This window comes from Populus trichocarpa, chromosome 6 (genome assembly GCF_000002775.5).
Source record: "Populus trichocarpa isolate Nisqually-1 chromosome 6, P.trichocarpa_v4.1, whole genome shotgun sequence".
In the NCBI taxonomy this organism is placed as follows: domain Eukaryota; kingdom Viridiplantae; phylum Streptophyta; class Magnoliopsida; order Malpighiales; family Salicaceae; genus Populus; species Populus trichocarpa.
This window is the reverse complement of record NC_037290.2, coordinates 20525298-20548529: the sequence shown is the minus strand read 5'-3', so window position 1 is coordinate 20548529 and position 23232 is coordinate 20525298. Positions and strand designations below refer to the sequence as shown.

The 23232-nt window shown below is 32.7% G+C and overlaps 2 protein-coding genes across 2 annotated transcripts; one reads left to right on the top strand and one right to left on the bottom strand.

Moving 5' to 3' along the window:
- The first annotated feature begins 8437 nt into the window (after window positions 1–8437).
- On the top strand, window positions 8438–14897 carry LOC7479502 (homogentisate solanesyltransferase, chloroplastic). Its single transcript, XM_002308307.4, has 10 exons — window positions 8438–8732; window positions 9598–9719; window positions 9827–9973; window positions 10402–10627; window positions 11153–11226; window positions 11977–12069; window positions 12372–12489; window positions 12618–12680; window positions 13733–13765; window positions 14649–14897. The coding sequence occupies exons 1-10, from the start codon at window positions 8508–8510 to the stop codon at window positions 14721–14723; spliced, it is 1176 nt and encodes a 391-aa protein (XP_002308343.4). The 5' UTR covers window positions 8438–8507; the 3' UTR covers window positions 14724–14897.
- Window positions 14898–15544: 647 nt separating this feature from the next.
- On the bottom strand, window positions 15545–19927 carry LOC7455619 (IQ domain-containing protein IQM6). The gene is made up of 9 exons (XM_024602567.2): window positions 19584–19927; window positions 18248–18779; window positions 18034–18148; window positions 17881–17946; window positions 17707–17795; window positions 17520–17607; window positions 17057–17296; window positions 16847–16948; window positions 15545–16497 (listed from the first exon to the last, which is right to left on the bottom strand). The coding sequence occupies exons 2-9, from the start codon at window positions 18712–18714 to the stop codon at window positions 15730–15732; spliced, it is 1935 nt and encodes a 644-aa protein (XP_024458335.2). The 5' UTR covers window positions 18715–18779; window positions 19584–19927; the 3' UTR covers window positions 15545–15729.
- Between the last annotated feature and the right edge of the window lie 3305 nt (window positions 19928–23232).

Here is a 23232-nt window from a genome sequence, read left to right as displayed (position 1 = left end):
AACCTAATAGACATAACTTAATTTTTAAAATATTTATTGTAAGTATTTACTAAAAATATAATTACTTTTCTTTTTTTTTCTTATGATTTTGTTATACAGATTTCTTACTTTAATTATCAATGTTCTTTTTTGTCTTTCATGTCGTCATTGTAAATTTATAAATATATGTTTTTTTTACATTAAAATTTATAAATATATGATATTATGCTTCTAATAAAAAAGACACTTATTCACTGAATTAAAAAAAAGTATAAATAAGAAAAATAAATTTTGATTAAAAGACCATATATTTATTCCTTAATTTAAATTGTTAGAATTCTTGAAAATATTTATTTAAATTGGATTCTAATTCTTTTTACAAAAAAGCTATTGATAAAGAAGATGTTTTTTTTTATTAAAAAAAAAGAAATGGATTAATACGAAATAAGATTATTTTACTGTAGGAATGCATTTTTTTACAAAAAAAAATAAATCATTATTTATTCCAAATATTTATATTAGTTGCCTTAGAATTCAATTCTACAAAAAATAAATAAATAAAAGTCTCACCGCAAACTATCTAGTTTGTACTAAGTAAACATAGTTACCTTTTTCATGGAAAGATATTTTTAGAATAAATGAAAAGGCTAGAGATGAAAGTAAAAAAGTATTTTTTTAAAAAATAAATTAATATAAAAAATTAAGACCCTTCAGTCTTTCACTGTACACTATGAGAGAAAGCACTGTTCATTTAAACACTGCTTTTTTTTTATCTTTAGGATTTTTCACACTTTGATCCTTTAATTTTTTTGTCTTCGTATTTAGTCCTTTAAAATTCATTTGAATTATGATTGGTATTGGTGATTTGTTTTTTCAAGCGTGCGTATAAGGATCTTGAGATGTTAAGAAAATATTTTGTTACTCGGTTAATTCTTTGTATGGAAAAAAAAATCAAATTTCATTGATTTAATATAATTAGAGATTCTAGGAGTGGATTTAAAGCTTAAAAAAATGTTCAATCCCTTTTGTTTACCAACATCAAAGATTGATTTACATAGCTAGGGGGGAGATGATGTCTTCTTTCTTTTTTTAATTTCAGCCCCTCAATTTTTTTTGTCCAATTTGGTCCTTTCACATTGGCTTTTTGTGATTTGACTTGGTTATTTGTTTTGGTTTACTTGATATAGCGATCTCGCAATATCGAGGAAAACTTATGGTGCTCAGTTTTATGAAATAAAACAAGATTTGACTATTTTAGAATAAATAAGAGTCAAGGGACTAAAATTTAAACTAAAACAAATACGAGGAAACAACATGAAAAATAACATGTGGGGGTAAACCAACGTGTTTAGGTGACACATAAGAAGTGTGTCGGCGGCTAAATACCAGCTTTTGTAGTGGTATTGGAAACAACGTGCTAAGCTCTTCCCATTGGGTTGATGTGTGGTAACGGTGCTTCAACGATCTTTTTCTTCTCTTTCTTTTCCCTCTCATCTCCTCGAGATTCGAGCTAGACCTGTCAAAATTGAAAGGCATCCTATCATTAAGTTTTTGTTTTAAATTTGGTTATCATTTTTTTAATTGTTATTTGTTTTGTTTTAAGTTCTTTTTTTAATTAATTTGTTTTTCAATTTCATCATTGAGTTTTTGGTTTCATTTATTTTTTATATCAAATTTTGATTCTCATTCTTTTAATTGTTATTTGTTTTATTTTTTTTATCCTTTTTTGTTTACTTTCATCCATCAATATTTATTTGATTGCAAATTTAGCCTTCTGATTTTTTCAGGTTGGCCTTTTATAAGTCATAAATTTAGAAAATTAGTTTGAGGTGACTTCGGTCTTTTGAGGTCTTTTTTTTACAATTGATTCTGTCTCAATTTCATCTTTCAATATTGAGTTTGTTAGGGATTAGGCTCTATGATTTTTTTTCACTTTCCTTTCTATATGGTTATCATGATATCATGTCTCGGATCGTGATCCACTATCAGATTTAACAGTTTTACCGACAAGAACTTCTGTCGATATTTACACTAGCAGTCCATCGGTACATATGTTACCAATGGACTCATGGACAGAAACAATCCATTGAAAAAACTCTCATCGATAATTTATGTACTATCAGTAAGTCCATCAGTAATAAATATATCAATGGGTTTATAAACAGATAAAGCACGACAAAAAAAAATTACTCATTTTATTCCATTGTTACCTCTATCGATAAATTTAACATATCACAAGAAAAACGTATGTCATACCATTGGTGTTTTTATTTGTCTGTCGATATATCCATCGAAAAATATAACATATCACCGATAAAATACTATCTGTAATTCTATCGGTGTGTTAACAGTAGCGATGACATTTGCAATAATTATTTTCCAACTCTGTGGAATATATCAACAATCTAGTTCCGTCAATAACCCCATCAGTAATAGTGATATTTGTAGTAATTCTTGTCAAACTCTTTGGAATATATCAATGGAGTTGTGTTATCGGTAACCCCCCGTCAATAATATTTTAAAAATATATATTTTTAAAAAATATATTGAACAGAAGTATAAAAATAATTAAAATAAAATAAATTAGTATAAAAATAAAATATTTATTACAAATCTAAACATTTGTATGTTCAAATACAATAAATCTAAAATAAAGGCGGCGTTGGAGAAGGAGGAGGAGGTTGGTCATCGTCGGGACCGTGGGGCCAATTAGAGGGTGCATATGAACCACCTATCTATGATCTCATCTCGATTACCAATCGACGGAATTATTCATAATTAACAGTGAGTCGTTCATATTTATCATTAAAATAAATTGTCCGATCACCTGTCGGGCTAACATCACCACAAACTCCTGATTTTGAATGCTGGAAATCGATTGCGAGCATCCAACAGTCGAAGCACTATAGGTTGTCTGAAAGTTCTCAGCCATAATGTTAGAGAGTTCATACATCTGATTTCTATCGAGTCCATTGGATGATCCTACCTCCAACCATAAATTCAGATCGATATCCAGATGGGTCGAAAGATTGTCCTCGTATCTCTCTTTCAACCAGTTGTTATATGTATCTTGAAAAGAAAAAATAAATTCATCAAATTCAAGGAAATAATAATTTAAGAAAAAAAAGATTGAAAACTAACATACCACAAAGTGCCGAGTTTGGCTATCAATGAACTGTTGTACCCTTCTTTTGCGATCATCACTCCACACATGTTTTTTTAACAAAAAGCTTCATCGGGTTTGGCTCGCGTCTAAGAAACGTAGCCTACAATAAAAAAAATATTGTTAGTTAAATATATTTATAAAAAACAACTAATAAAAAATGAATGTAATAAAAAAAATCGTATCATCTACTTCACATGCTAAACAAACAAAACGGAGCCGCTGGTGTGCATCGTAACAGAACTGTGAACACATCGGTTCCGATTCTCTGCATCAAACTGTGACTATCAAGTGAAATGCGTGGACATCATGTGTTGAATGTATTCTGCCCATACAACCTCTGAGACGTATGACGATCTAAAATCCTTCCAAACCGCCATATCATTCCAGCTTGAAAGCTCCTTTTCTTTCGCATATTTTTTGGTTTTTTTACGCCTTGTTTGAAAAATCACACACCTATATGGTACAAATTAATTATCTGATAGTAAATGAAAAATAAAATTGTAATATTTGTAATAAAAAAAATTATCCTAAATTTGATTTTACCTAATTGTACTGTGATTCTTTCAAACTCTCCTCGTAACATTATTATCAGCTCTCTCCCATTCAAATTTTCCATTGAAGTAAAAATTTATAAAAGAAAATTTTCAATAATTTCAATAAACTGTCCAAATTAACATAAAAATATTGAAGTTAATATTAACCTTGAAAACCATGCATTGACCTGCGGTTTTTATTCAGGATATTTGAAAACCTGACTCTATTGAAACAATAGAATTTCCATCAATGATTTAAAGGCCGATGTTATTGTTCTCGCAGTCTCAATGTTTGGAAACCTGAAATTGCATTCGTTAAATGATACTATTTTTTAAAAAAATTATTAAACATGTTGTTCTAAAAGCAAAACAAACTTATATTAAAAGGTTGTTCTTTCATTGGGCCTCGTATTTGTAGGTAAATGGATCCCGTTGTGAAGGAACCCCCCTTCAACATTGCGGGATCACACTCAACGAGCCCAGGTCGTGAGTTGATGTCTGTGCCTCCGGTACATGTTCTTGGTTGGCACCTAATAACTCATAGTCATTAGCATCACTTCTAGAAGAGCTAGCAGTGATTATGTCCTCGCGGCGTGCAATAAATTTTTTCCTAAGCATCTACACAAATTAATGGATTAAAAAAATTAAATGATTCTTATTTTTTAAAAAAAAAAATCAGCAGCATCTCCCTTGTACAAAAGACTACCCAAAAATTCTAAACTTGCAAATACACATCATATGTGCCACAAATCAGTTGATTTTATTCAATTTCTTCTAACAATTTAGCATAATTCAATTTTGTAGAAAATTTTCATTTTATACGTGATAATATTTCTAATCATAAATTTACAACAAATTATTCTAAATTTACAAAAAATCAAAATAATAATTAAAATTTATCCTACATATTTAATAGAAATTGAACAATAAAATTAAAAAAAAAACTAAAATTCAACAAAATAATGCAAAAAATATTATAATAACAACTAAAATTCAACACAATTATTTCTAAGTGATAATATTTTTAATCCTAGATTTTCAAAAAAATATTCCAAATGGAATAAATTCAAAATAATAATTAAAACTAATCCTACACATTTAATTAAAATTGAACAACAAAATTGTATTAAAAAAACAACTAAAATTCAAAAAAATAATGTAAAAATTATTACAATGACAACTAAAATTCAACATAATTATTTCTAAGTGATAATATTTTTAATCCTAAATTTGAAAAAATTTATTCTAAATGAAATAAATACAAATTAATAATTAAAATTAATCCTACACATTTAATTGAAATTGAACTAAAAATTTGAAAAAAATAAATAAAACTTAACAAAATAATGCAAAAATTATTTCAATAACAACTAAAATTCATGTCATTTATTAATTCATAAAATTATTAAAAACACAAAATTGAACAAAAATAATGACAAAAAATGATGCAAAAAAACACAAAAAAATGAAAAGGAATGAAAAATTCTTACCTTAATGGCGTGCTTTATTTTGTCTCTTAATAAACCCAAAAAAAATTGAAGAAAGACAACATACCTCAGGATGAAAAGAGACGAGAATGCTTGATTTCGGGTGAGAATGAGAGAGAAGAGAGAGAGAGAGAGAGAGAGAAACAATTCTCTAAAAGAAAAGGAAAGAAGAAAATGAAGCTCCGTCTATCATAATTATTCTTATTAAACATGTTTAATAAACAGGTGTTTGGAAGCCACATGTTTTTAAACATATTACATCCAAACTAATGTATTTAATTTGATTACATAAATGTATTAACAAGACTTACCTACTTGGTAAAACATTTCTTTTGTATAAGTGTTTGGATGCAATTTATAAAAAAAATCGTGTGAGTGGAAAAACAATTGCATCACTTGTGATAACCATGGAAAGCTAGAATTCAAATCAAATTCAAACACCACCACTTATGACTCCCAATCATATATAATCTCTATCTAAAATAGAACTCCAGTTGTTCCAGTTGTGTATCCCACTATGATTTTCTCTTAATTGTAACCATCATAAATTCCTTTAGTTTAGCTAAATATATTTCTGTCATAATTATCAATCCCTACAATTTAGGGAATGCTATGTAATCTTTGTCAATATATATACTTCACTAGAATCACCACAAGAGTGTGGTCTTAAACCCGATATACTTGCCATCTATATTCTTCTTCAACTTGGAGATGCATTGAAGAATGTTGAGTATGTAGCTAAAAATGACATTATTTATAACAACTCCTATGTTGTGCCACCACCTACTATATTAAATATTGTACCTCACTCATCCGAAGCTATTTAAAACTGATGGTTTAATCACTTTTGGATTTTCTAATCAAAATAAAAAAAGGTCTACATAAGTTCTTGACATTAATGAGTTGGTTGAAGCATTCAAGATAGCCATTGAGTCATCAAATAAGAATATAAGGATGATTCCAAGTAAGATGGATAATGGTGTTAGTGCTAAAGTTGATATTATTGTAGAACTTAAAAAAATGAACCTAACATATGAAAAGCTAGTGGAGGTTGGGATTAAGTTGATGGATAATCCAAAATATATACATTTGTTTTGGGTATTTGAGGAAGAACAAAAAACATTATTTGTTATAAGACCGATTCAATAGCTAATGGTTTCCTTGCTTGTTTCTAATTTATCCAATTTGCTTTGTATTCAGTTAAAGGTTTTTAATATTCTAGGTATCATGAACTATATAGGTGATGCAGGTGATGCATTGTTAGTTTTATTTCTCAATGTTAATTCCTAAACCATATTAAATAGTTTATTTCAAATCTAAACTCTGAACTCTGTATTATGAACTATGTTGTTGTTAAAGATGTTGTTACCAAATTGAAGATGTATATGGAATAATTTATAAGACATTTGTCTATATGTCATTACAAACATAAATGAATAATGACTTGATATTGAAAAGAAAAATGAATCAAAGAACTAAAATTTTTAACATTAATTTGTTTTAAAAAACCAAACCTAAGTTAACTTGAAGCAATTACAAGTGTCTGAAAGCTAGTTAATTACCAAGATAATATACTAATTAACCTAAAAAAAATGTGGATTTTGTTCAAAATAAAATAGTATTTAAATAAATAATAATAATGATTTTCTAAAAAAAATGTTTATGCATTATATTAAAAACAAAGTAAATTAGATTTTTGGGTTAAAATATATGTTATAATCTTCACTTCAAATATTAGATAAGACATTAGTATTTCACTTGGAAATGCATCAAGATAATATATTTTTTTTATTTTTTAAAATTTATTTTTACATCAGCATATCAAAACAATTCAAAAATACTAAAAACAATTAATTTGAAGCAAAAAAATAAATTTTTAAATTTTGATGAAAAATAGGTTGTATCATAACCCTAACGGAGTCTAGGAGTCCATTCTTTTAACAACCTTCCTAAGGGTATTTAATCTGTACTTTTGTCTGACATGGTGGGTGTTTTTTTTCCCCTTATAAGCATAGGCTCTTTTAGATCATTTAATCGTATTATGTTGCGGGCCAGATTATTTTTTTACAAATATAAAAAATATTATTCAAGCATTACTAATTTCTAACAAGAAGAATCAAGTGAGGATTGATTCAATATGACCTGATCAACTTGACAGGTTCAAAGATAACCCAAACGATTGGTAAAAACTTAGTTGGACTAAAACAATTTAAGATATTTTTTTTAAAAAAACTGAGACAATAACATATTGGATCGATCTAGGTTAACATGTCAAATCTGCAACCCTGATCTTGAGACCATGATAACCCCTACATAAAATAAATTGAAACAAATTGTGAAACATAATTCTCAATCAACCCAATATTGAAGAATGAAATTAAAAAAAAAAGGAAGAAAATTGTCCGAGTCAACCCGGATTAACCTACTAAACTCACAACCTGGGTTATAAGATCAAGATATTCTCATAGAACCCGAGTCAACCCAGATTAACCTACTAAACTCAGAACATGGGTCATAAGACTAAGATAACCCTATAAAAAAATAAATCAAAATAAATTATGAAACTCAATTCCTAATCAACTCAATAATGAATGATAAAATTGAGAAAAAAAATCAATTAAAAAGGATAAAAAAACTACCAAAGTCAACTTGGGTTAACCACCGAACTCATGACCCGAATCATGTGATTGAGAAAATTTCATATAAAATAAACTGAAACAAATTATGAAGTATAATTACTAATCAATCTAATATTGAAGAATAAAATTTTAGAAAAATAAATTTTAAAAAAGAACTAAAAAAATTACTTGGGTTAACCTGTCAAACCCATAAATTGACTCATATGACTGGGATAACCTCAAAGAAAGCAAAACAAAATAAATCATGATTTTCAATCAATAAAATATTAAAGGATAAAAATAAAAAAAACATGGGTCAACCAATCTATCCCGTCAAACTCACAATCGAAATCATAAGACTAAGATAATCTTATAGAAAATAAATAAAAAAAATCATGAAAATTAATTTTTAACAAAATAAATATTAAAAAATGAAATTAATTTTTTTAAAAAAAAACACTACTAAAATAATAATAGTGCTTCTTGAGATGGTGTATAATAAAAACATCATTTCTTTTGGTGTTTTGTTAAATAATTAATTCATTCATTAAAAAAAAATTCATTATATGATGATAATTGTGTACTTGTTTGCAAAGAAGAGAAATATAGGGGCAAAAGGGCAACACTCTCGAGCTATAAAAACAAAAAAATCAAAAATCAAATCACTCCCTGCTGCTATTGTCTGTTATTTACCACCCACCACTCTCCCTCTCTCTGCTCCTCAATGGAGCTGTCATTTTCTCCTCCATCTTCTCTTGGAATTTCTGCTTTAAACACTCACCGCAACACCTCTTCTCATCAACCAAAGATACCCATTAAGCCCACAAGCAAATCATTTGATTTATTCTTCAAAAGCTCTAAACCTTTTCCTTCAAGCACTGAAATTTACAGTCTCAAAAGAAGCTTAAAACTAGCACCGAACAGACATTACAGGCGGAATCCCATCTGGGTATGATTTATTTCTCTATAGTTTTCACTTAAGCAAAGAATGAGAATATTTTTATGATTGATGTTTATAGGATTTGCGCTTTGAATAATTTGGAAAAAGTCAGTATCTTTACTGATTTTACTTGCTTGCTGTTATTAGTTATAGTTATGTGTCTTGTGTCAAGTCGAGTCCTCTCATATTTGACCAACACAAGTGACACGGTTACTTGTTCCGACCTTTTTTGTTCACAGAACAACCAGGCAGCTGGAGTTATGGCACCCTGAAATAGAGGATCTCTAAATTTCTTCGATGAAAAAGATAGACAGAAATAAAAACTATACGAATTTCTTTTTATTAGCCACTGGGTTTTTAGTCCTTTTAAATTTGCATCATAAGCTAAGCAAGTGTTAGTTATGTGGTTATGGCTGCGGTGGATTGGTTTCCATATATTGTAGTTGTAGTTGAAATTTTGATCTGGACATCTATATTGGAAAGGCTTACTTAACCGCCGGTTAGTCTTGGAATGGCTAATGTACACATATATACAAATGAATGTGCAAATTGAACTCATTCAGTTTAATTGAAAAGGCCGAAATGAATCCGAAACTTTTAGAAGAAATGAAAGGGTTTAGGCTGAGTAAAGTTTGAGCCAAGACATCAATTTGCTTATCAAATTGCTATATGGAGGATAGTGGTCTTATTGTTTTCCATGGGTGTCGTTGGTTACTTTCTTCAAGTCACTGGCTGGTGTTTACTACTTTCTCATCACATGTCCTGGGAGTTAATTTGGTTATATCAACATGGTCGTATACAAGTTTGGTTAACTTCATCCAAGAGACACATGATTCTACCTATAAGGCATTAATGTGAAACCGGCTTCTACCAGGCCTGCAGTCAAGCTGGAGCAGCTGGATCTGATCCAATGTTAAACAAAATCTCAGATTTCAAAGATGCATGTTGGAGATTTTTAAGGCCTCACACCATACGCGGCACAGCTCTAGGTTCTACGTAAGTTTACTTTGTGTATATGCTTTTCCACCTTAATAAATTTATACTTGTCCACACTCATGCCAGTACCGTAACTGATCCATTGTCATCATTTTATTTGTTGATAGCGCTTTGGTGGCAAGAGCATTGATCGAGAACACAAATATGATTAAGTGGTCTCTGGTGTTAAAGGCATTCTCTGGTCTTTTTGCTCTAATATGTGGGAATGGTTATATAGTCGGCATCAATCAAATCTATGATATTGGAATAGACAAGTATGCATCACTTTTGACTACTTATTTTCTTTTAGAGCTATTATATCTTGGTTGTGGAAATAATCTGAAACCTTAATGTTGATCACCAGCTCTAGAATGGATTTCAATACACATTTTTGTGGCTTGAGACCTAGAACAAGTAGGTCCCTGTTAGAGTTTGCCAAGCAAAGAAATATTAGTTTAAGCCATGTAATTTAATGATTAGTGAATATCTTGAAAGGCATTTCATTGCCCGAGAAAACCAAGAGAATAGTGCTAGATGGACTTGACTAAAAAATTTGTCCATGTTCTTTTTTCTAGGCCATTTCAACAGTCTTATATGGTATATGCAAGGATTTTTCCTTCAATTTTAAACAATTTTCTTATAAAATTCTCCGTACCTGGATCCAAAATTCTTTTTAATTGACCCCTCTCTCTTTATTTTGCAGGGTTAACAAACCTTATTTACCTATAGCTGCAGGAGATCTTTCAGTTCAATCTGCATGGTTGTTGGTGATATTTTTTGCAGTAGCTGGGGTCCTGATTGTAGGACTAAACTTTGGTCCATTCATCACTTCTCTTTACTGTCTTGGCCTTTTCTTAGGCACCATCTATTCAGTTCCTCCACTTCGATTCAAGAGATTTCCAGTCATAGCATTTCTTATAATTGCCACGGTATGACTTCCTATTTTTCCTCCTTTTCTTTTTCAACAATTAAACTTGTGCTGTGTTTGTCATCTTCTCCATGGGTATTTCGAATTTGGTGAGAACAGAAGATTGAATGACGTTTGGAAAAACAAAAAACCATCTAAATCTGATCATAACTTATGCCACAAAATTGATGACAAAGGAAAAGATGGTGATTTTTGCTCTATGCTCTTATATGAACATGAATGTGGGTTAAGCCCTGAGAAAATGAAATAATTCCTCCAGTTGATGAAAAAGAAGTAACTCATTAAATAAGTCAGGGAAGCAAATGATCATTGTATTGGTTCACTTATAGTTGACATTAGCATGGTGTCAGAAACGTTTTTAAGATAGAAAGGATGTGTTCAGATGCTACTCCAACACCACCCTCTTAAATATTATTAACATATCGATGCATATTTTTTATTTGCAAATTAGATAAACATAATGACATGAGTGCCTCTCAAAAATTGTAGCAGTTGGATGAAACCTTGATAGAATACAATATCACAGGTACGGGGTTTTCTTCTCAATTTTGGCGTGTATCATGCAACCAGAGCCGCCCTCGGACTTCCTTTTGAATGGAGGTACTTTACCTTAATCATATATTGCTTCATATTTTGGTTGAGATAAAATGCTACAAAATTATGCATTCCTACCAAATATGAATTCTTCAAAAGCATCTGTATGTCTTGTTAGACTCCAACAATCAAACAATTGGAGTTACGGTGATGATTCAGGCTTCCTGAGGACATGCAGTCAATACACAGTTGGGTAGATCTTTGACAGAATAAATAAATAAAATAGGTTATTCAGTTGGTTTTAGTGTTTTCAACACATGTTTGTGTGAGTTATTTCTTTAATGCATTGATCAACTGACAAGGGCGCCATTGCTCAGTGCAGTAGTAAAGGTCTTTGGCTTGCAACCACAAGGGTGCAGGTTCAAGCCCTTAGACCAGCCCTTCATGCAAACATGTTGAAGGGTGAAACCATTTCAAATTTCTCCATTACTAGTTAATGGATTAATAATTGATCAATTGGCATACCTGAAGTCAGCAAGGCAGTTCTTCTGTTATAAACCCTTAAGCTGCAACTTCTCCCTGGCTTGAGGTGCACTATAGCATCTGAGTCTGTAGAAGTTGCAACTTTTAACCTCTCCTGAAAGTCAGGTATTGGCTGTACTGTTAAAAAAGAGCAATTATATTTAGACTGAGTGTGTAAAAGTAACCTTCTGCTTTAACACTTCAGAAAATCTATCAAATTTGGTAATTCACATGTGCCCATTCTCTAATCTTTGATGAGTTTTCTCATGTTCTCACTTCTATTTGTACCTGCAGCTCACCCGTGGCATTCATTACAACCTTTGTCACATTGTTTGCACTGGTGATTGCCATAACAAAAGATCTTCCAGATGTGGAGGGGGATCGCAAGTAAGTTCTAGAAATTTACTCACTCAAGGTGATTAATAGTGCATTTTCCTCATGTTTGTGGTATGCCTACTTCCTGTGTAGTAAAACATTTATGACCTTGATAAGCAACATTCCAGTTAATAGTTATTCAAAGTTCCTCCTAAACCTTATTTTATTTTATGTTCCTCCCTCAATGTTTTTTTTACTTCATTTTCTCTCACACCCAAAATAACCCTGCTATTTTGTTAGAGGCCAAACACTTGTATGTTTTAATTTAAACATGTACATGTGATCTCATATCTCATTGAATATTGTCACTGCAGATATAACATATCAACTTTAGCAACTAAACTTGGAGTCAGAAACATTGCATTTCTTGGTTCTGGGCTTTTACTGGTGAATTATGTTGGAGCTGTACTAGCAGCTATTTACATGCCTCAGGTATAAGTTTCCCTTGAAGCTGCTCCTGTGCTTATACGGAACTCATAGTATTAGTTGAAGGTCCACCTAACTCCTTGAGTTTTCTTCCATGAAGGCAAACTTAACCCCTCCACTTGCATCTTTTACAGGATTTCAGTCGTAGCCTAATGATACCCGCACATACAATCCTTGCACTGAGCTTGGTTTTCCAGGTGTGTTTCATGGTATTAGTAACCATGTTGATTAGCACTGTGACTAGGATGACTTTTAGTGTGTGTTCTTAGCTGGTATGGTTCATTTGATTTATTCTGCTAGTTTATTTATTTATTTATTCAGCAAGATAAATATCAATTCCTTCTTGCAGCTCTCATTAATTTGCTTATTCTTATGAGGACATTGATTTGTGCTTCTGCTCTTTCCATGGGATCTCATTGTTAAATTTTGGTATTTTTAATGGTTTCTTAAAAAAAAATTGACTTTGGCATCATCATGTGCCTTTCCATGGAGAGGTTACTGGTTCCATCTAGGAAGGCCTTCTCATCCAGCTTTTTATGCTCTTGAAGTAGTGATTAGATGGGCCTGTGAGATGGATGTGGAATTGGAATAAGCCAAACTTGCCTTCAAAACTTTTTCACTATTAGCTTGCTGATCTTGGAGCATGAGCAAGTTCCTCATTGTTAATGGTAGTCTTTGATGATATTAATGACCTTCAGACTGTTGCCACTGACCATAATCCCTACTGGGTTTCCATGTGCACAATAGATCAGGGAATCAAAACACAGAAATCAGCATATAAGTGTGCTTGGTTTTGCTAAAGTTTCACTATTTGCAAAATTGGCGTATTGATTTTTTCCTCAAAATGGGATGGAGATCGGCTTGATCCTTATCTTGGACCAGGTTGATCTGGATGGAACCCCTTACTAAAACTAAAACAACAACAAACATACGATCTCTTAAACATCAAGAACAATGTTTAAATATGATAAGCAATGAGGAATTCTGATTGTTGATCCAAACATTTTCTGTACAAGTGATGAATTTCAATCATAATTGTGAATGTTACCTGTATATATTTTGAATCAATATTGTCAATATACCATCATACAGACCTGAAGAGTTGCATGGATATCACAGTTCATTTAATTTCTAGTGCTTTGTTGTTTACGATAGATCTTTTCTGCTGGTTGCTGGTTTTTTTGGGATCGTGTAAAATGTTTACTTATGTTTTTTCCTCTTACATGCATCCTTTTTGTACCTGTCTCAGATGTGGGTGTTGGAACAAGCAAATTACACAAAGGTAATGCCTAGTTTCATGTTGTCTATAACAAGGTCTTGAAACTTCTGCTATAGTCGCAATTTGGATGGAGGATTTCATATATATAGGAGATTATTCAGCAATTATTTTGACTCAAAATCAAAGAGGGGTTAGGTTTTGCCTTTAGGCAATGAATTTAATTCAACTTAGAACTACAATTTCACTGATATAAACATGTGCCTTTTCTATTTTCTCAATTCGAGGGGCACTGAAATATGTACATTGAAAATATCCTTCTAGATACACGAATCATATTTCCAGAAAAGTAAAGGAGTTCTCTTGTTGCTCTGAGGGTACTTAATATGATTCATTTTTATAACAGAAAGTCTTCCACTGTTTTTTAATCTAATATGCTAGTTTTAAACTTTCACGTTTAATGGGAAATGTATCAAAGGGAAGCACGCTTCCTGTTGGACAAAACAAAAAGAACATAGATTCTTACAATCATCGCAGACACTGTTATTAAAATTTTTACTTCTATTTCACTGTTCTGTTGGCCTCTGTTGTCTTGCTTTATTTACTTGTTACTTGCAGAACATAGTGAATTGATCATGTCTGCATACTATGTCCAGAGACTGCTGCATTGGCAGACATTTTGAGAAAATAAGTCGAGCTTGATTGAGGAAATTTTGCAATTTTAGCCTTTTGCCACTTGTTTTTAATTATGATAAGCCAGCCCAATCATGCTTATACAGTGAATTCAGTGCAGCTTCTAGAAAATTTGCAACTGGTTTGAAATTCGACGTGATTCTCAATTAGGCTATAACAGTGAAACACACTCCACCAGTTGGATATGATTTCACCAAATACAAATACTGAGAATTTTTTTCAGTTGTCCTGATTATATTCATGTTTCCATTTGCAGGAGGCAATCTCAGGGTTCTATCGGTTTATATGGAATCTCTTTTATGCTGAATACATCATATTTCCTTTTATCTAGCCGAATTTTGATATTTTTCCCGGAATTCAGAGTTCAGAGAGAGATTGTACTTCACATATCTGTTATTTTGCAACGTAATAGTTATTGTTGTAATCTGTAACATGCAATTAGCATCACTTTGTGTCATTATACCAGTCTCTTCCTCGATAGCAAAAAGTTGTGAGATTTTATTTATCTTCTGAATCGTATGAAAATTCTTTGCTCTCACGGGCTTTGACTTGGATCTTCTGCGCATGAGAAATCCAACTTAAAAATGTAAAGTGAGATAGAATAAACAATAAAAATAAAAAGTAAATGAGACTTTCACCAAGAAACGCAGGGAATGCTGTAAGTGATGCAATCTACTTGAACTACTAGGTGCGAGCGGGTTTTCATGGTAGCGATACACCTATCTAGCGGAACCTGGTGACAGAAGAAATTCTTTGCAGTGCTTTTGCTTGAAAGGTCTGTTCTCAGGACTCCCAGGTTCAGGCTTTAGGTTGGCAGCCGCGAGGTACTGGTTTGTGTTCTGAAAGAAGCTATTTTGCCTAATAAAAGTGGAAGGCTAGGACTGACTTCACATTCTCTCTCGTAAGATCTCACCTGTCCTCACTTCAACTATTTCACCATAACTAGTTAAAGGTATTTTAGATGCTGCAGATGATGCCAAGAAATGTGGTGAAGTGTAGTTCAACTGGTTTCGGAGGACTATATTATGGACCAGAAATCATGCAGGTTGCCAAAAACATTCCGCCATCCAAATTCCTGGCATGTTCAAAGTTCTCAAAGCACACAAACTGATTGCAAGAAATCGAAGGAACTTAAAGAATGAAAGAAACCCATTGTCATGAAGATAAGGACAGCAAAGAACCTTGCAAAGCCCTTTTCTTTTTCATTCCATTTTTGTATCTCCACAAAAGAGAGGTATACAGAATGGAGTATAAAAAAAAATACAAAGAATGCCCTGTATCGTTTCTATCCCACTATTAATAAATCAGCAAAAGAAAAATTCTTGATCTAACATAGTCTAAGGGTTTGCTGTTTGTGAAAACAACACTAGGTCTGGGGCAAGGGGACTTCTGGATGATGTTTCTTTACACAATGAGGCTTGCGTCAAAACCATTGGTGATGAAACCTTCGGGCTAAACCGAGATGAGGTCCGTGGTGATGGATTATCACTTCTTGTTCTTGGTGACAGGTTTGCATGCTCTAAAACCCGGAATTGAAGCTCCGATGGATAATCCCTCATGCATCCTATCCGTGGCCCTGCACCAGTGGTCCATTTAGAGGACAAGTGCTCCGCCAATTGATACGATTTCATTCCTTTATGCGAATCTATCCTCTTCAGGATTTTTTCTTTGGGGACAGGCTCCTCGTCTTCTTCTTCTTCATCATCTTTGTCAAACAAATTAAGTTTAGTAATCATGAAGTCTTCCTCTGTCAAAAATGAATCTTCTGCCGTTTCATAACCATCTTCTCCAGGAGAATCAGGATCTTCTGCCTGGCAGCTTGGTCCAAGTTCTTCTGTTTTGAAAGTGTCGATCACATCTCCTCTTGTTGGTATTTCAAGTTCAGTAATTTTTAATTGTAATCCACGTGACAATTTTGATGCGTGCAGATTAGCATTTTCTGCCACATTAGAATCTCGTTTCCTTGAATCTGTGTCCTCTGGAGCCAAGATCTCAACATTTGTTGCTCCGGTGACTCGGAGTAAATCTGCATCTGGTTGGTCTCGGAGACTACCATGAATGTCCTTTTTGATAATGGATTCGTCTTCTTCATCAGTTGGGCTTTCCTGAATATATAAGAGAATAAGAGAAGTGCATCAATGATTCACGTCTATATTTCTGAAAATGCATAAATGACAGCTCGAAAACAAATAACTGATCTGCTATGAACCCTGGTGCACAAAGTCCCCACATAAAAGAACGGCATGAGCCTTTTGGCTTACTACAAAGATGAATTTGTTACCAACGTCAATTGATGGAGACCTCCATGTTCATAACGACCCTAATTCATGGAAAATGTTACTAATTTGGATGCTGCCGGCTGATAGTGTGCTGTTGAGGAACCTTCTTTTCTTGGGTTTCTAGCAGATGCTAACTTCATTGAAGTTACTGAAAGCAAACTTAATAGTTTCGTACCTTTACATCAGTTAGATCCACGTTGTGTTCCCTGAGGAAAGACATGAATGCCTGGAAGTTTTCTTCGGTTGGGAGATAATGGCCACTGTGAGGCCAAACTGCCTGTCAAAATGAAAGAACCTTGTAAATATATAAAAAAAGTAACATTGACAGAGAAAAAAAAGGGAGTTCGTGAAGCTATCTTAAAAACACCAGACAGTTCCTATCTACCTTTAGAACACCATCTTCCACAACCAATCTTCCAGCAGATAGAGTGGCTCCACCGGCCAAGAAACTTGAATGTTGAAATGTGCCCTTGATCTTCAGACCAATATAGAAGGTCTTCGATGTGCTGAGAACAAAAATCCATTTGGCATCCTTGGGTCCTTCTGTTGTACAGATAAGTTTCCCACTTTGTTTGTATAAAAATTTCCCGTTCTCCACAGTTACTTCAAAAGCCTCTCTTTCAATCTGAAAGATGGATGGACATTACTTGTAAGTAGATTTTAACAGCTGGGTAAGCGAAAGAAGAAGGAAAAAAGATGATAGACTTTAGCAGAATTTATAAAACATGGACGTTCCATTTCAAGTTCCAGGCTTTGGACTGTATTCAAATTGAAGCAGAAAACTGCAGTAACTATACTAACCACCAAATTTTGCAAGTCTTCTCATGACTATAAAAGTTAATACTTACAGGACCAAGATATTTTATGCATTGTTGTTGAAGCTTTGATCTAAGACATCTATCAAGGTTGACTTCTTTCCCATCTCCAATATCGAGCCTGCAGGTTTAAGAGGATTGGTATCAACTGTGAATAATGTTTATCCTGAAGCAAAGATGACTTTGTCATATGCAAGTCTTCAATTTCAAAAAAACTTACCAATAGAAGAAAGGCTGTTTACTCTGACAGTGAAGCCAATTGACATAATAAAATTGAAGATTATGTCCATAACGATGCCGTGGATCAATCTATTAGAAAGAAGAATAAGATCAATACGAGACAAAGTAAACTAGTAACTTCGTTTCAAGTTTCTATTTCAAGACTTGATCTTACTGCCTCAAGCCAATGCTGTAAAGCAAGTTTCCGAGCCTTTGCATCCTTTGACAATCCTTTTCCTACCTGCAAAGGATAAAAAATCCTGGCACTCAGAAATGCAGTAGAACAAAATGTTATCTGTATAGATACATCAATTTCTTTAGAACTTACCTTGGCAGCTCTCATTCTTGCTCTTGACCAACGTGAAATTGCACTCTCAGGTTTCTCAATATCAAAAAAAGATATGGAGCTTCTCTTGAGCTCTGCAAAATCCAACAACTTCCACCTACAAAACACATTGCAAGAACATTAAGTTCAGTGAAAAAGGAGATATACCACAACGAAATATATACAGAAGGAATTGCAAACGTAGACTGATACCAACCATCTCTGCTCGACAACAACAGCACAATCAGCCAACTGCCTCCTGGTTCTGAAGCTTTTATAGACTTTCTGCAACGTCACTGCAGCCTGGTGTCTTTGTTTCCCTGGCCCAGGCAATGATGAGTGGAGTTTTTTGTCAAGCAAGCTATCTGATCTTGTCAACTGATTACACCTTTCTCCAACTCTAGGACTTATGATTGATCTAGCAAGCACGTCCATGTCTGAGGTAGTACTTTTGAAGGACAATGTAGTACTCAGTTCCCTCTCCTTAAAGCCAGGGCATTCTTCAAATATCACCTTTCCTGAACCATATGATCTCATCGAATCAGGATCTGAGTCACAGCCATTAAAACCAACAGATTGTAATGCATTCCCCGCGTCTTCACTCCCAAAACTAACTGATCTCACAAGAACAGTGTCAAAAGGACCATCCAATTCAGCAAGGGGACATGAAAAGCTTATTCCCATTTTAGGAAAGGAACAGAGATATCTTTCTTAGACTCCAAATAAACAAGAGCAATAGGTCTCAATAACTGTTAAAAATAAGTAGAACAAAGAGAATTAATTCAAACTAAAAGTGCAAGTAGATTTATATCTATATGAAAGGCATAATATGGCAGATACATCAAGGCCAATTTTTTGTGCTCTCGAATGTTCATAAACACCTTTTATAATTATAATAGTAATAGTAATAAGGTCAAGCACCATTTTTTTTCCTTCTTATCTGCGAGAAAACCATTGATTGGAGGCAACAATGAGCAAAATATAACACATTCAAAGGGATTCAAAGGCTGGAGGAAAAAAAAGTGGAGGCTTTCAGATTAAACAGACAAAGAACATAGCTTTATCCAAAACATCAAAATGGGTATCCAAACATTTGAATATAATCACATCAGGAATTGGTCAAGTACACCAAATAATAAATGTTAATGTTATGAGGCCCCTGTGTATAATAATGAATTCAAAACCCTTCAAGCCCATGTTCCCAAAATACATTTTCAAACCAAGAAAATAAGTTCAATAAAAACTGGGAAAAAAAGAAGAAAAAGAAAACATTGAGGTACCTTCAATGGCTCCCCATCATTATAAAAATATCATAAACATGAGAAAATCAAAAAAAGAAAATCAGGGGAATTTTCATTTGACCTCTCTATTTTTCTATCTCAATCTTTTCATAACACAAACAACACAATGGCATCAGTGTCCAGAATGCGCCGTTATCCTGTTTCTAATGCCTAACCTTAAAAAACAAAAACAACAATCTTAAAGAAAACAAAGAATGAAAGTATAAGAACCAACAACATGGGAATGAAATGAAGGGAATATAGCAGGCTTACCTCAATCTGATACAGGAGAAACACAGAATCTTTGGAGGACAAAATGCAAGACGGAGAGAACCAAAGAAACAATGTTAATGAGGAAGGTGGGATGATAAAAGAAAGAAAGAAAGAAAAATGGCCAAATGCTTAGGATTGGATTTGGTAAGAAATGCGAGAGGGAGCGAGCAATGTGGGGTTGGTTGATGATTTTGCAGGTTCCAAGGATTGTTTACAGATTGGCTTCGATCGTTTTAATGCTCTCTCTCTCTCTTCCCCTCTCTCTCCCCCCCTCAAATGAATGTACTGTGTTGCCTTTAATGTTAACAAAATAGTTTGGCTTCCTTTGCTATTCTTGCAAATTTGTGAGATTAATATAGAGAGGGAAAAGGAAAGAAGCAGCAAGCGAAGATGGAAAAGGATGGGTGTAGCAGGTAGACAGGTTCCAACCACGTGTGCTGACTTCAAACAACCTTTTTTTTTACGTTCTTTTTTCAGCAAATTAAATTAAAAAGAACTTGTACTCATGCAAGATAATACTAGTATAATTTGCTTCTTCTTTTTTGAAATATAAATATATTTTACTATTTTTTATCCATTCCTCCTGTTAATATTGTGTTTGTTTTTCCATTTAAAAATAATTTTAAAAATTCTTGAATTCTTTTTATTTCATTTTTATGTAAAATAAATAAAAAAATATTATTATAATATATTTCTAAATAAAAATAACTTTAAAAAACAAAGTTACCGCTATATCATAATCCTAGATAATATCTCTAATTTCAAATAAATGGAATTCTTTTAAAACTTTAGGTTTGGTATTTTTATCTTAATTATAGGAGGGGATAAAATCGGTCTAAAGACGATTTCACTATATAATTTAATTTACAATCCATACCTTAATTTTATAATTGCTAAGTCAATTACCTACTTTTATTAAGCAGCAATATAATTACACTCCAAAGTCTAAGCCAGGTCATTGCTTGTAGTAAATTGCAAACACCAAGACCAAGTAGTAGAGCTAAGTAGGAGACGTCAAAGGTTGCCGTGACTCGTGTGGGGCTAAGCGGACCCGCACAGACCCTGATCATCAGTCCCTTCGATGTCTTTTCCTGAGCGGACCAGCTTGGGCTAGTCCATACATCAGCTTTTTAAAAAAAACAGTTAATTTAATTTGCAGATTAAGAAATAATAATAATTATATACTCAATAAAAACTAGTCAAATATCATGGATACCACTCTAACAGTTTATCATTAAATTAGAATGTTTTACGAATATTCAATGGTTTAATGGGATATTTTGTATAAATAAAAGGACTGAATAGGGCTTTTTAAAGGCCTGATATACTTTTTTTTTTTTTTATCTAAAACATTGGGAATAAAGAAGAACAACTATTTATATCAGTCCAATATAGTTGTAACTCATAAGACACTTGATATATTTTTTTAACTGATTATTAGTATTAATGACTTAAAAATATAAGATAAGTTGGTAATATTAGATTTAAAATGACATCGTTTTATATTATTGACTTTATACAATCTAAAAGTCAAACTTTTAATGGTTGAGTCGAGTTCTATCTTTTTATAGCTAGAACTTGCATAGTATGGTCTAGCACTTTTGCATGCCCGACTCATAACTTGGTTTTCCATGGTTATCTCTATATGGTCTATGGTCAAGGATTATGTATGATTTTGATTGGTGAGTGGTTGTATTTAAACATTTCAATCTTGAATTTTCTTAATGGAAAAGGAGATGTATCATTAGTGAAGAAAATATTATGTTGTAATAGTGTTTATATAATTGTTGTGTTGTATCATAGTTGTTGTGGCATATATTGTCGGTAAAAATATTGATGAAAAGTAATATTTTTACGTAAAATATGATGCATTTCTCCATAAAAAAAGTAATTGTTCAGTCATCTCATAATTGTTGTGACATATTATCAGTAAAAATATTGATGAAAAGTAATATCTATACATTTTTAAAAAAAATAAAATGCACCTATAGAAAAAATTATGTATTTCTGAAAACAAAAAAAAAATGCAGGATTCAGCAGACCAAAGTTGAAGTTGATGTCAGATTGAAAATTCCATTCGTTTATGCTGGAATTCCAGCTGCTGCGCATCCCAAATTGTTTAAAAAAAATTAAGAAAATCTGGGCATTATCAATATGATTGTTACTGCCTGTTTGTTTCTGTGTTTTAAAAGCGTTTTTGATAAAATTTGAAATTTTTTTATTTTTTTATTAACTTCAAATTAATATGTTTTTAGTGTTTTCAAATCATTTTGATGTGCTGATGTCAAAAATGATTTTTAAAAAATAAAAAAAACATCATTGGCATGCATTTTGGCACGAAAAGCTATTTAAAAAGAAACCGCAACCACACTGCCAAACAAATCCGGGTGTAAAGAAACTTGAAATTACAAGTTCAAATTCTTTCATAAGTGCAGCAGGAAAAAAAAAAAAAAAAACAAAGGAGAGAGATGCTTGTGAGGTAAAGAAAGCAAATTATTATAAATGATTTACACACACAAAAATAAAAATACTAATAAAAAAAATAAAAATAGCAAAAAAAGAAAGAAAGGTGTCGGAAAGTTTAGCAGGCAGCCTCCACCGTCACAGTTCGCTGATTAATGTACCCTGAAGTACATTTTTTGTTAGTCAATTAAAACCTAGATTGCCACGAGAGGCGCTAACTATTGCCCTGTCGCATTGTGCTGAGGTAATTGCCACGCTCCACGAAATTGGAAGTGAGTCCCTGTGAGAGTGGAAACACTCGCCACAGGGTGACGTGGGAATCGTTTTCTTTGAAAGTCAACAGCATAGAGATGACGATCTCAGCCAGCCAACTGTTCCTTCGTGGGACCCATGCATATACAGCTGTGATCCTTTGAATGTACGGACATGCTCCCTTTGGAAATACGACGTAGCGTGATTTTTTAATGGATTTTCAGTTTTTTCTTGTCTTTTGGGCATGAAATTAGAAACTTCGTAGTGACGAGGACGAAATTAAAAAAAAAAAATCATGCAAAAGCCAATATTCAAACAAGGCATAAGAGCTACCAATCCTATATTCTCACGGCATGAAAATGGCTTAACTTGTAAAAATTCCAAGGAAGGTAAAACTTTAAGGGTTTGATTTTTTCTTCAGAAATTATTAAAATAATATTTTTTATTTTTTATTTTTTAAATTTTATTTTTAACATTAAAACAATTCAAAAATATAAAAATATTAATTTTAAACAAAAATAAATAAATTTTAGCCACCCTCTATTCAAACCACAAACCTAAACCGGGATAAATTGAAACATCAATCTCAGTGATGTATTTGCTCACAGTAAGAGGAAGGGCAGTAGCTATCATTGAATGCAAAAGAAATGACCCGAAGGAGGAGACCTGAGAATTGTATATTGGCAAGAAAGAAGGAGGCAGAAGCAGCACTGTCAGGCGTGTTTTTAAATCTTGAAAGTGCAGCTGGAAAGCATGATGTTAGAAGAGAAGGACGCAGAAAGATGATAAAACGACATGATCAGGGTTGGGATTCTGTCTTGAGATTTTAGATAATATAGACAGGCAGTTCGAGGCAATTAACGTTCTTTTAAGAAGTCCAACGCGCTTCCCTGAAAGAAAGCACCGACATCACTGTCAGGCTCACAAGACAAGT

Coding starts and splice junctions, on each gene's coding strand:
- LOC7479502 (XM_002308307.4), top strand. CDS start 8,508: ATGGAGCTGTCATTTTCTCCTCCATCTTCTCTTGGAATTTCTGCTTTA. Junction 9,974..10,401: donor TATGATATTGGAATAGACAA/GTATGCATCACT, acceptor TTTATTTTGCAG/GGTTAACAAACCTTATTTAC. Junction 12,490..12,617: donor CAGCTATTTACATGCCTCAG/GTATAAGTTTCC, acceptor CATCTTTTACAG/GATTTCAGTCGTAGCCTAAT.
- LOC7455619 (XM_024602567.2), bottom strand. CDS start 18,714: ATGGGAATAAGCTTTTCATGTCCCCTTGCTGAATTGGATGGTCCTTTT. Junction 17,947..18,033: donor CAAGAATGAGAGCTGCCAAG/GTAAGTTCTAAA, acceptor TATCCTTTGCAG/GTAGGAAAAGGATTGTCAAA. Junction 17,796..17,880: donor TACAGCATTGGCTTGAGGCA/GTAAGATCAAGT, acceptor TCTTTCTAATAG/ATTGATCCACGGCATCGTTA.